Source organism: Lycorma delicatula, chromosome 12, assembly GCF_047948215.1.
Source record: "Lycorma delicatula isolate Av1 chromosome 12, ASM4794821v1, whole genome shotgun sequence".
Classification (NCBI taxonomy): domain Eukaryota; kingdom Metazoa; phylum Arthropoda; class Insecta; order Hemiptera; family Fulgoridae; genus Lycorma; species Lycorma delicatula.
In genome coordinates this window covers 12,611,664-12,626,422 of record NC_134466.1, presented here as the reverse complement: position 1 = coordinate 12,626,422, position 14,759 = coordinate 12,611,664, and the positions used below count along the sequence as shown (strand labels likewise).

General features: G+C 30.2%; 1 protein-coding gene across 2 annotated transcripts in view; it reads right to left on the bottom strand.

Annotated features, from left to right (window-relative positions):
• LOC142332968 (uncharacterized) overlaps nt 1-14,759 on the bottom strand; it is a 172,249-nt gene that overhangs the window by 120,521 nt on the left and 36,969 nt on the right. For both annotated transcript variants that reach the window (XR_012758460.1, XM_075379691.1), the window contains exon 2: nt 7,444-7,584. Coding sequence is in view for 1 of the 2 variants with exons in the window: in XM_075379691.1 (XP_075235806.1) it covers nt 7,444-7,569 (126 nt within the window). In the remaining variant the exon portion in view is untranslated. The remainder of the gene's footprint in view (nt 1-7,443; nt 7,585-14,759) is intronic.

The following is a 14,759-nucleotide window of genomic DNA, read 5'->3' as shown; positions in this document are numbered from 1 at the left end:
CGGTTCCTTTTTTTAAGATATTCGTCCGGTCTCATATGTGTGTAAATTATTTGTAAATTCCACAATTACAGAATTGAATTCGAATTTCATTGATGAAGCAAAAGACAGTAAATGGAATATTGGGAAATATATTTGACTGTTAAGTAAAATCACTCTCGTTACTGTAGTTACGCTACATTCCTCAAAGTACATTGCGATAAGTGGCAGGATCTTATTTTGTATCCAGCTTTTGTTTTACGTGAACACTGCGACCCAAATGAATATTAAAAAAAGTGAAATACAGTAGATACATTTGGACCTTATCTACTTTATTTAGCGGTTTTTACAATACTGGTTTAGCATTAACATTAAAACTCGTAAACCAGTTGACCAAAAATATTGTAATTTAGCTACATACGAGTACGTGGCATTTTTGCAGTGATTTTCGTTCGCATTGGGCAAAGGTGGTTCTACGAAACTCCAAATTCTTCCCTCGTCTACTGCAATTCGTTTAGTTCTTGTTACATAATATTGTATCAAATCGGACGGATTTATTAAGGCAAAACATTATCGTAATAAATCATCTCTATAGCTCCAAAAAAGAGGAAAGAATGAGACACGTCCTTCAATATAAATTCTTCTGTACTCTACTTTCAAGATTAAAGATCCAATTTATTAGTATTAATTCCGATTGCATTAGACTGCTTTTTTAAAAAGGGAGCCCACTGGGATCGACTAAGGATTAAAATATTTTGTAATTGTTTAAAATATTTATACTTTTTTTTATTATAAACATTGAACGCAATATAAGTTGTCATTTTTATAAAACCTTTTACAAAAGATATATGTCGAGCAACGCGACACATGATTTTACTAAAAATTATAATTTTTTTAATAATTATTCGCAAATACGAGTCAAATATGTTTTTAGTACTCGATCATCAGAAACAAAATTTTCACTATTATTAATATAAATAACGAATAGAATCGTTAATAACTACATTTAACTGTAACATACACAAGTTTTAAGTTTATTTAGAAAAAATATAAACTACATTAAACTAATTATTAAGAAAAGCAGAATAATAATAAAATCTACAATTTTTATTAAAAATTAAAGAAATGTCATTTAAAAATTATTATTTATTTTTTTTTAAGATTAGGGACAACGCAAGAATGGTTCTGACCTTTCTAGTTTTTTCAGATTTTGTAATAGATTTCTCAGAAACGTAGAATTAAGAAAAATATAAGGTAATAGAATTAAGCTAGTTTTGCTTAGTTAGCCTTCATTTTTTTGATTAAAAATTTAATGATAAGGGCAAATTTAAAAGCAAATGTTAAAATCCGGGAATAAAATCAAAAACCGCAAAATTTACTCTCTACCTCCAACGAAGTGAATTTAACGTTAACCATTTTTTTGAAAGTTGAATTCTTTACAGGTTTTTTTAAATATGTTTTTTACCCGAGTAACAAGTTTTTTTCTACGACAAATATAAAAAGAGGCTTCTGATGCCCATTTATTTGTGTTCACCTTAGATTTATAAAAAAAACTACTTCTAGTAAGGTTAAACTAATCAATTTTATTCAATTTCTCAGGTCAAACTAACAACAAACAACTAATTATGTTCTTTCATTAACGCCTAAAAATTCAGGTAACATTTTCAGTACGACCTCATTTCACCGGAATAGCTGAAATCACAGCAAAGTTTTTCACTAGCTTTGACTCGCAAATGATACATTTTAGAATATCTGTTTATATTAACTTCCTTTAATGAGTAATATTAATTGACAATGTCATACCCAAGTGAGCTAGGGCCTCTGTCAACTGCTTAAAATTTTCTCTGGAATAACAGGAGTGTATTATTGCAAATTCGAAAGCAATCGGTCTTTATTATAAGATCCATATATACATATAGGTTACGTCATTGTGACTGATCTCATAGAAGCTTTATGTGAATGAATATTTAATGAAAAAGTACTGAGGCATCAGTACTTTTTTAATAATTGTATATCTATTCCCAACTATGCCACAGACCTGCTTTATCTATCTAATTAGTCGATCCATTCAAAATACTATTTTAATTGTTACCGATGAGGTGATAATTTGTATTAATATGAAAATAATTAAAAAAGGTATACATATCGGACAAACTGATATCAAAAATAACTTTCAAGTAAATAAATTTATAATTAAACAGTGTTATCACAGCTAAAAAAGTTTACTTTCCTTATAATTTTTCATGTTTCCACAGCTAATGGGCAATTTAAATAAGCACGTCGAAAACTATGATATGATCGTTCGGTTGATACCGTGAAACAACATATCAGTCATCTCATTTGATAAATATATATATATATATATATATATATATATGTGTTTGTTTGTGTGTGTGTGTGTGTGTGTGTGTGTGTGTGTGTGTGTGTGTGTGTGTGTGTGTGTGTGTGTGTGTGTGTGTGTGTGTGTGTGTGTGTGTAGACATTATGATATTAGATATTAAATCAATAATGTATTTTAAAAATTGAATTAAAGTATAAGAAATTTGTTGGTTGTGTTATTGGTTTGCAAATAAATTATATAATCAATTAGATTATTAAAGTGAAATTTCTGAAATGAAAGTGAATTCTTGTTTTAAATCGAACTTTATATTTAGTAGTAAGTGTTGCTGAGCGATAGAACAAACGATGAAATCATCATGAACATACGCTCCATTTTATTGTTGTGATTATAAGCAATTAAACATTTCATTCTTTCTTTTAAAAATTTAAAAAAAATTATGGAATATCTTCGACGTAATTACTCGTATTACGAAGATAGGCTCGGTTCCTTTTTTCAAGATATTCGTCCGGTCTCATATGTGTGCAAATTATTTGGAACTTCCACAATAACAGAACTGAATACAAATTATCTGGATGACGGAAAAGACAGCAAATTGAATTTTTGGAAATATGTTTGGCTGTTATGTAAAATCACTTTTGTTACAGTAGTTACGCTATATTCCAAAAAGTGCGTTCCGACATATTTCTGGATGTTATTTTATATCCAGCTTTTGTTTTACGTGATATTCAATATTACATCCTGCATTAAAGGAAGATTGAAAATACATGAAATAACGAATCTAATCAATGATTTCGATAGTCACTGCAAAACACTGCGACCCAAATGCATGTTGAAAAAAGTGAAGTACAGCAGATATATTTGGACCTTCTTTGCTTTATTTAGCGGTTTGTGTTCCATGGTTATCGATGTAATTTTTTTTCCTGGAACAATAGTAGAAAACATAACAACGATAATTACTGTCATCGTAGGGTATGATGTAATACTTGGATTTCGGAACACGACAGGCTTATATCTTTTGATGCTGTGGTACGAACTTAATACACGAAACGATTTTCTGGTAAATTCCATGATCGAAAGATATAAAGAACTTATAATCGTCAAGTGTAACGTCGTTCTGATAAACCTAAATTTCGATAGGTATCGATACATTCAAGGGAAACTTTCGTTCATAACTAAAGAGCTTGACAGTTTATTAGAAATCGACATTCTGTACTGGAATACGACTTGCGTATTGGAATGCTCATTCTTGTTTTTTTATTTTTGGAATAATATGTCGGAATATTCTAAACCACTGGCAGTATATACTTTTGTAATTACGGTTCATCATATGATATTACTTAACACCGCAACGAAAACTAAACAAAATGTAAGTATATCCTTTAATTAAATAATAATCTTTTATTTGTAATTAAAATAATAAAATATCTACCTAGCGACAACATACATCATTTCAGGATTTTAATAATCGACGCAATCGCTATGCTATTTATATTATTATACTTTCCCCCGTTTTTAATATAGTAGGATGATAGATGTATTTTTTTCCCAACAACTTATACTTTTTTTCAGTTGTATAAATTTGATAAAATAATTTGAGTTTAATATAATCCGAGATTTTTATCAGACGCTTGTAAAACTCCTACAATATCAGATCTTGCAGCTTTCAATTACTTACTGTTTTTTTTAATATTTCATCTCAGGTCTATCATGGTGGTATTTGCATCAATAGAAGCAACATTCGCAGAGAGAAAAATAAAATTCATAATATTCACTGACAAACTAAAAATACTTTTTTTAATATTCCTCCAAGTGCGATACCATTTCTTAAATTGCTTTTTCGTACATTACGGACCTGTAAACCCAAGTTTTCTATATCCCTTAGTTTTAAATAACTTAAGTTTCAAAACAAATTAAGAAAAATATATAGATAAAATCTGTAAAATTTATAATTTTGCATGGCCATCCCTGCGTTAGATGGATTTCGCTGATACTTTTCTTTTATAAATAGCCTCAGGCGCATCCCGAATTAAAGTTTAACAGTAATCGGCTAGCATGTTAGTTTTCCCTCATTAGCGGTTTTCCACCAATAAAATGTCTTGGTGGAAACGTTCACCGGGTTCGTCACTTGCGTTTCCGAGGTTTTCCGGGAAAAATCCATATATGAGTGGAGGAAATATATTTTCAAAGACATATGTCGGATTTTTGTTTGCCGGGAAAATTTTTGCAAACGTCTTTAAATAAAGTCCATGCTGCACTTTAAACAATATTTAACATTGAGCTAAATACATCGTCTTTGACCGACTTACTTGTTTGAGGACCAACAAATATTCCTTCTATAATTTTTCTTCACTAGCAGTCGGAAATTTTTGCCTGATTTCCAAAAATCTGGGACTATCCTTCTTCATTGTTTTTATAATATTTTTCATTAATCCTAGCTTGAAATGGAGAGGGGGTAAAAATAGATGTTTTTAATAATATTAATAATATTTTTTCCATTTAGAGTTAAGCTTTCCCGTTTCTTCCACTCTTTGGTATAATAATGTTTATCCCTAGCTCGACTGTCCCATTCGAAAAGTAAACACATGTACTTAGTATAACCTAACTGCATGCCTAACAAAACAGCTAATATAACGTTCAATCACCACATATGTTCCAGTTATGTTTTTTACTGTTTGTTCTTACAAGAAAGTCTTTCATCAGATCGTATGTATCTTTCAAATTAATACCATAAGATTTGTATGTAAAGGTATTTGTCACCGTTGTGCAGTAGAACCACTTTTAACTATACTTGGACGTATCTATGAAAAGGCGCCAGTCCTATGGTTTATGACTTGTCCTGTGTGAATTATCGCTATTAAGTTTATCGATATTTATGCAATAAACCAAATTATTTTCATGAATAAAGTACTGAGAAAGTTCTTTTTGTCGGCTTCCAAAGACCGAAATTTTTGTATTATTTTTAAAGTAAATTCCAACCTTGCAGTCTTGATCCCTACAGTTCAGCTTGATTATCTAATAAGTTTAAATCCCTAATCAAGTCATTTAGTTCACCTTGTGATGTAAGATGTTGCTTATCGGAAGATAATCCGAAATCTTGTAATCTTCTGATACTCCAAAGTACTCTTCAGTACTGACTGATTCTTCATCGCTGCTCTCGAAATATATATTCACAGGTGTCTCAGGAACTGGTATAATTTCACTGTGAGGAACACGCCTGATTGAAGATTGCAACGGAGCATATTTTACAGTATGTTTATTTTTTTTCGAAATTCCAGACACACTTGGCAAACAAAAATAACAATCGGTTAAATGGTCGTTTGGTTCACACGAAATCATATATACATCAAATGGCAAAGCCTTCCGTATACATTTCAGTCATCCTCCTAAATATACAGAAAAATTAGTACTTATTGTAAGAGGTGCCAACGTCTTATCCTGATCACCATTTTACACTGAACGTAGAAATTATATGTTTTTTTAATTAAAGGTGTAACGTTATTGTATTTGACGGTAAACTCACCACATACCACATACCACATACGATCATTTGCATAATATCTAGGCATTACGACACTGCACTGTTAAAAAACTTAAGACAGTAATAAGGCAAAACAAAATTAATTCATTGCTAAATCCATTGCTTAATACAAACAACACAGCTGTGTTCCCGCTACATGTTTTGACCTGCACAGACCTGATTAACCTTGTCCATGAAGGCTAACCTTCAGTATAAGATATGATGTCATAATACCTGACTATGATATGATTTAATTCCTTGTTAATTATTGTTTATTTACTGCGTACATATTGTGCTTACAAAGTTAACCTATAAAAAATGAGCTAAGAAAATGCATTACAGGAACTTACAATGCTAACTATACATGGGAAAACGAAAAAAAACTTTAATTAAAATTTAAACGTTTTTCAAAAATGGTGTGTGATACAAATATTTTGAGTTCATTTTCGTTTTTACCATGAAAAAAGAGAATACCAATTATGTATGGCATGTTAGGAAACAAAAATTATGTTTATCAGTGTTATTAATATTTTAAGTTTCTTTAATTTAATAAGGCTCATTATCATTAAGGTGCCTGCCTACTTTCAGATATAAAAAATCATTTAAAAAGAAATCACCACTCAATCAATTTAACTTCGAAATTCTGGTATCGAAATCGCCTTTTACAGTTCGATTCCCCAAGGGGCTGCAGCTTTTTATCAATTGCTATATGTGTTCCGCAATTTTATATAATATTCCGTGTCTTTCCAATATATAATGCAAATTACACGTTAGAGACATCGTGTATAATAATTTTAATTATATACTCCGATTCAAAAACTTCCAATTTAATACATTAAACGATTTCTTACCGCATACCAAAACACCAAACGTTCCTATTTATCTCTAGTTGCTGAAACAAAAAAAAAGAGTAATATTGCGTAAATATATACGGACTGGGTACTGACTATGTAGAAAATAAATAATATTTTCTACGTAATTTCATATTTTCTTAATTTCTCGTACTTTCCCTAGTTAAAATATTTAAGATATGCTGGAATCTTTGATCGTGTTTCTCTGTCACCGTAACGACTGTAATCATATTTTTTAAAATATGGGTACCTTTCAATTTCACTCGGTTATTCAAAATTTCTTATTAAAGCTATTGCGCCAACTATAACACCATCGGTCGTTGTTTTTGTTAATCGTTTTTACTTACTATATTGATAATTCCTTAAATTCTTCAGGACAATTAATTATAAAATGAAATACACTCTAACAAATAACATAATTTTAACATTTTTTAGTGCATTTGGATAAAATGTCAGATGCATATATAATTGCAGCTGTTCCAATATCAGTTTCAAGATTAATCGATGTTCAATTTCGTGCTATGCTTGACTTCATTTGTTCAAAAGATAATCCTTTAGGTAAAATCACGCACTAATTTTGGCGACTGAAAAATCAAAGTAGAAGAACACAACATTTTCATTTACTTTTGTGGGTGGAAAATGCTCCTTCATAGGGGAATCTACGAATGAAAAAGTTGCTGAATTTACAGAAATATGTTACATGCAATAATCTAGATAAAGCTCTTTCACCAAGTTTTTACCGCTGTATTAATACTTACCAAAAACATAATCACAATTCTTATTGCCAACGAAATATTAATAAGAGGTTTCATCAAGCTTTGCAGATTTGGTTTTCCACGACCTAAGACTGATACTCTTGTTTTGAGGGACGTTGTGTATTCCATTGCAGGCAGGAAAACCTTAAAAACAAAAAGTAGATTATATGATTTACCAAGAATTGAATTTGAAGAATATACTAATGATTATAATACATCAATATTATTTACACGGGAAGGAAATGTGGATATTCAATTGTGCGGTGACAAAACTATAATCAACAATAAATACATTACAAAATACGAAAAAAAGGAGAGAAGAGCAATATTGCCCAAGCTCGTTTCGACAACATTAAAAATTCAACTTCATTGTGCAGTCGGCTATAGAATTTCGCTCTTTGAGCATTAACCAATAGAAAGTGTGGAGCGTTAGAAGCATCTGATAGTCCGATAGGAAATTTGCTTTACGGTACGGATCCTAATAGTACGGTTAAATGGGTTAATATATACGATGACCGGGCCATGATATTGAACCCTAAGAAACAAATTAAATTGTTAGATAAAGATTCTAATGATATTTTCTATTCCAATATGATAGACGACTATTATCCTATGAGACCAAAAGAATTGGATGACTAATGCTTCCATGATTTTGTTAAATGGTTCGATTATACAACTGATAGCAAGATAGCAATAGAGAATGTTTCATGCTACCTAACGGAAAATTTATCAAGAAACGTTTAAATCCATATCTTGTAAATCATTAAAGATACATTGCGGATGTTCAACTTGAAAAATACTATTACAGATAATTGTTGTTATTCAAACCCTGGAAAAAGTCAGAAACTTTGAAAGATGAATACAGCACATTTGCAGTGTTATTCTAAAGTCTACAACATAGTTTACCAAAAGGAATGGCATACCGTGAAAGACTAGTGGAAATTCAAAAGGCTTTTCAGCATATTGATAAAATTATTACAAATAAAATAGGAGAATACCAAAATGACTCCTACATAATCGATGAATCATTAGATTGTTGCACTATAGAGGCCGTTGAAGCAATGAAAATTACAGAGAAATTGACAAAAACTTGGAAGATTTTGAGATGGACAATATTCTTGCGCAATTAAATGCAGATCAGAAACGTGTATTAGATATAGTAAAAAATGCGTAGAAAACTATAATTAACAAATTTTAGGACTTGTTATTAGTGGTGAAGGAGGGACTGGTAAAAGTTTTCTTATCCACGTCATAAATTGTTGGGTTAAACAGCAGTTAAATAAAAGTGTTGCTGTAATTGCTCTAACTGGTATCGCTGCGCACAACATCAAAGTACTAACAATCCACAAACATTTTCAACTGCCTGTAGAATATGATGGTACTCCAAGATATATTCTATTCTCAGACATGGCATTCAAAAACACGCTTTTAATCATTACTGTTGAAATTTTGATGTTATCTAACATAACTTTCATGTAAATATTAGATTACGTGAAATAATCGACACTTCTGATGAACAAGAGGGTTGGTTTGGAAAACGACAGGTTTTATTATTTGGATGTTTGTTGCAACTTCAACCAGTGCGTGACAATCCAACTTACATCAAAATTTCCTAAGATGAAACCAACTAAGGATCATTTGCTAATTTTGATTTATGAAAAATATTTTCCATTACGATGAATTGATTATCAATATGCGACAAAAAAAGATTTAGAATATTAAAAAATTCATCTCGTATTAGAATCGGTTATTTGAACAATGTCGATCTAAAATAACTTAATTCTAGAAAAATTGTTTTTACAAACACTGACCACTATAATTTGCGCGTGTATTTCTCCGAATTGTGCAATTACAACGATAAACTACCAATAGATACGTTATGTCTTCTACCAACCCGTTACATGTGTGAACCATTAAATACTGAAATGTTAAAGACGCATCTCTTGTGAAAAAATTGAATTTGTTGCTTATGATTCATTAGACTGTGCTTCCTATTTGAGGAAAAAATGAATAAAGCTTTAAAATCAGATCATGATAGCTGTTCTAAGACTGGAGGTTTTTCTAAGGTCATTACAATAAAAATTGTTGCTCATGTCATGTCGAATAGAAATATCGATATATCTCAAGGATTGGTTAATGGTACCGTAGGTATGGTAAAAAGTACAAAAAGAAACGTTGATGATAAAAAATAATGTTTAACAAGTAACGATTACTTTTTCTTCTGAGGAAGAACGTACAATTAAAAGAATAAGTGTTAAATTTGAATTGATGGACAAAGCTTTATTAAGAGCTAATAATAAAGCTTTATTATTACTCTTTATTAAGAGTGAAAATTATAATGCATACTATTAGATATTAAATATTCAATCAATAATGTATTAATAAAATTGAATTTAACGAATAAATAATTTTTTTATTGTATTATAGGTTTACAAATAAATTATTTAATCAATTACATTATTGAAAAGAAATTTCTGAAATGAAAGTGAATTCTTTTTTTAAAACGACCTTTAAATTTAATAGTGTTGCTGAGCGATAGAACAAATGATCAAATCATATGAATATACGCTACATTTTAATTCTGTGATTATGATCCGTTAAAAATATAATTTTTTTGTTCGTAAATTATAAGACAATTATGGAATATGTTCGACGTAATTGCTCGTACTACGAAGATAGACTCGGTTCATTTGTTCAAGATATTCGTCCGGTCTCATATATATGTAAATTATTTGGAACTTCCACAATAACGGAATTGAATACAAATTTCCTGGATGAAGGAAAGGACAGCAAAATGAAATTTTGGAAATATATTTGGCTGTTATGTAAAATCAGTTTTCTTACAGCAGTTACGCTTCATTCCACAAAGTATGTTCCGACAAATTTCTGGATGTTATTTTATATCCAGCTTTTGTTTTACGTGATATTCAATATTACATCCTGCATTACAGGAAGACAGAAAATACTTGAAATAACAAATCTAATGAATGACTTCGATTGCCACTGCAAAACACTGCGACCCAAATGTATGTTGAAAAAAGTGAAGTACAGTAGATACATTTGGACCTTCCTTGCTTTACTTAGCGGTGTGATTGCCATGGGTATCGATGTAATATTTTTTCCTGGATCAATATTAGAAAACAGAGCTACGATAATTACTTTCACTGTAGGGTATGATGTAATAATTGGATTTCGGAACACGGTAGGTTTATACCTTTTGATGTTGTGGTACGAAATTATTACCCGGATCGATTTTCTGAAAAATTCCATGATCGAAAGGTATAAAGAACTGATTGTCGTCAAGTGTAACGTCGTTCTGATAAAGTTAAATTTCGATAGGTATCGATACATTCAAGGTAAACTTTCGTTCATAACTAAAGAGCTCGACAATTTATTAAAAATAGAAATTCTGTACTGGAATACGACTTGCGTTTTGGAATTCTCATACTTGTTTTTTTATTATTGGTATGGATCTACATATTATTCTTCACATCTGGCAGCACACACTTTTGTACTTACGGTTCATCATATGGTACTACTTAACACCGCAACGAAAACTAAACAGAATGTAAGTTTATAATATTTTAATTCAATAATAATAATTATACATAAGCATCCTTTATTAGTAATTATATAATATAATTTTTTTCTAGCAACAACATGTATCATCATTTCAACAATTTTTATAATCGACAAATTCGCTATGCAATTTACTTTATCATATTTACCCACTTTTTTATAAAGTAAAATTAATAAAATAATCAATCGCATTTTGAAACTTCTAATTACATATTTTTATTTTTTTTTTAATTTTGACTTTAGGTCTATCATTGTATATTTAATTCGACACAAATATCATTCCTAGAGAGAAAAATAGAATTTATAAATTATTATTTACTGTAATGTTCCGGTTAATTATCTGTAATTATCTGTAATAAGGTTCATTATCATTTAACCGCGTATTTTCAGATATAAAAAAAATCAACTACCAATCTATTGAAGTCCGATATTCTGGTATCGAAATGTTTTTTTTTAATATTAGATTTCTCAAGGGGGTGCAGAATTTATCTTTTACAGTTCGTGTTCCAGCACTTTCATCCAATAATCCATGTCTTTCCAATACGTAATGCATATTACAAGTTGCACATTGAGTATAATAATTTTAATTATTTACTCTAATTTAGAAACTTCCAATTTAATACATTAAACTATTTTATTGCAAAACAAAACGTTAAACATTCCCGTTTTTTTGTAATCTGTTTTAATATGTTTGGGGTTTATGTTATACAATCCAGGAACGCCTGTCGAGTTAAGATTTTTAAATACTTCAGTCAATATCTCATCATAGTTTATATTAAAATTAAAACTCGATGCGGTGCCTTTTTGTGATCGTATGGTGTCTGATGAATTACATGCATTTTATTTGAATATTATTCAGATTATTCTTTTTATGGAACGGTTTTTAAATCGTACGATATTTTTTAAATCTTCCAACTCCGATTTTACAATTCGTATGACATCCGTAATCGCTGTTTGAATTTATTAATAATTATTGGATTAACAGGTTCCCATGTCTTCCTTACATCTCCAATGATATTTTGTCAACTCGTAATTTTTTTATCGAATACAGCTGGTCTTTTTTAAAATATTCAGGAGTAAACCGTTTCTCATTCGTTCTCGTTATTTTAATATTTATTATTTTTGTTGAATCTATTACATATTGTTTGTTTTTCATCTACATGAATTTTTATTATTAATGTTATTGCCGTCTTTTGAGTTGGCCAATGAATCTTCATAACACATCTGTATTCCACCTACTTGTTCGTCATTTCTGCGTTAATAATAAGGATTTACAGATAACTGCTGAAAAGGGTAATCGCGCATTAGCTAACAGCTTTATAGTGGGTGGAGTAACATTTATGAACGTGATAAACACGTAATATATATGATTGTGGATTATTACAAAGCAATACATTTTTTTGAATTGATACACAAACTAACCATATTTGGGTACGTTTATTTTATATATATTTATATATTTTCAAATTGTACACGTAATTACTTATCTTATTTGAATATATGTTTGTTTCGGGATTTTGATATTTATAAGTAGGTAAAATGTAAAACAGAATCGCTTTTTAAATCGAAATGAATTATTACTGTTTGAATCTTCAAACATATATTTCCAAAGCCGACATGTTTTCTTGAAGCCGTTTAATATTCTTGTTTTCTCTTAAAAATCTGCATCGAATCCTAGTTTACTACAGTAGCATAGCATTTTTCTCCCAGCATAATGCTGTTATCTAATGACATAATTTATTTTCAGTTTTACTTCTGAATGTCAAACCCAAGAATGAAAATTTAATTTAATATTTAGGCCGTATTTTATTAATCTTTTTTGTATATGTCCTAAATAATTTGGATAATAAGGAGATTTGGATAATTTTAATTCGGATACTATTTCTTTTTACAATTTCTTGAAATTTTTTTTTAATTTTACTAAAACTTTTAAAACAAATTTTTTTAATCTTCCAGTAAAATGACAGAAAGTATCAAACTGTTTTTTTATAGTGTAATTTTTCATTAAAAAGGATCTCTTTTAATGAAAGAACTCTGAAGTCTGTTAAAAAAATAAGAGGATAGTAATAGAATTTTTTTAAATTATTCTAATAACCGACTTATAGAGTTTTGTACGAAGTATAATTTAGTAATTGCAACACCCAATTTAAAAATCATAATAGAAGAATATACACTTGGATAAAGCCAGGCGATACTGCAAGGTATCAGATAGATTATATCTTGGTTAAGCAACGATTTAGAAATCAACTCGTTGACTGCAAAACTTACCCTGGAGCAGACATTGATAGCGACCATAATTTGGTGATAATGAAATATAGATTGGGGTTTAAAAACCTGAAGAAAAGGTGTCAGATGAATCGGTGGAATTTAGAGAAGCTTGAGGAAGAGGAGGTAAAGAAGATTTTTGAGGAGGACATCGCAAGAGGTCTGAGTAAAAAAGATAAGGTAGAAAATGTAGAAGAAGAATGGAAGAATGTTAAAAAGGAAATTCTTAAATCAGCAGAAGCAAACTTAGGCGGAATAAAGAGAACCGGTAGAAACCTTGGGTTTCAGACGATATATTGCAGCTGATGGATGAACGTAGAAAATATAAGAATGCTAGTGATGAAGAAAATAAAAGGAACTATCGGCAATTAAGAAATGCTATAAACAGGAAGTGCAAACTGGCGAAAGAAGAGTGGATAAAAGAAAAGTGTTCAGAAGTGGAAAGGGAAATGAACATTGGTAAAATAGACGGAGCATACAGGAAAGATAAGGAAAATTTTGTGGTACATAAATTAAAAACTAATAATGTGTTAAACAAAGATAATACACCAATATATAATACGAAAGGTAAAGTCGATAGATGGGTGGAATATATTGAAGAGTTATACGGAGGAAATGAATTAGAAAATGGTGTTATAGAGGAAGAAGAGGAAGTTGACGAGGCTGAAATGGGAGAAACAATACTGAGATCTGAATTTAAGAGAGCATTAAAAGATTTAAATGACAGAAAGGCTCCTGTAATAGACGGAATACCTGTAGAATTACTGCGCAGTGCAGGTGAGGAAGCGATTGATAGATTATACAAACTGGTGTGTAATATTTATGAAAAAGGGGAATTTCCGTCAGACTTCAAAAAAATTGTTATAGTCATGATACCAAAGAAAGCAGGGGCAGATAAATGTGAAGAATACAGAACAATTAGTTTAACTAGTCATGCATCAAAAATCTTAACTAGAATTCTATACAGAAGAATTGAGAGGAGAGTGGAAGAAGTGTTGGGAGAAGACCTATTTGGTTTCAGAAAAAGTATAGGGACAAGAGAAGCAATTTTAGGCCTCAGATTAATAGTAGAAGGAAGATTAAAGAAAAACAAACCAACATATTTGGCGTTTATAGACCTAGAAAAGGCATTCGATAACGTAGACTGGAATAAAATGTTCACCATTTAAAAAAATTTGGGTTCAAATACAGAGATAGAAGAACAATTGCTAACATGTACAGGAACCAAACAGCAACAGTAATAATTGAAGAACATAAGAAAGAAGCCGTAATAAGAAAGGGAGTCCGACAAGGATGTTCCCTGTCTCCGTTACTTTTTAATCTTTGCATGGAACTAGCAGTTAATGATATTAAAGAACAATTTAGATCCGGAGTAACAGTACAAGGTGAAAATAAACAAGAACAAAACAAAAGTAATGAAATGTAGTAGAAATAACAAAGATGGACCACTGAATATGAAAATAGGAGGAGAAAAG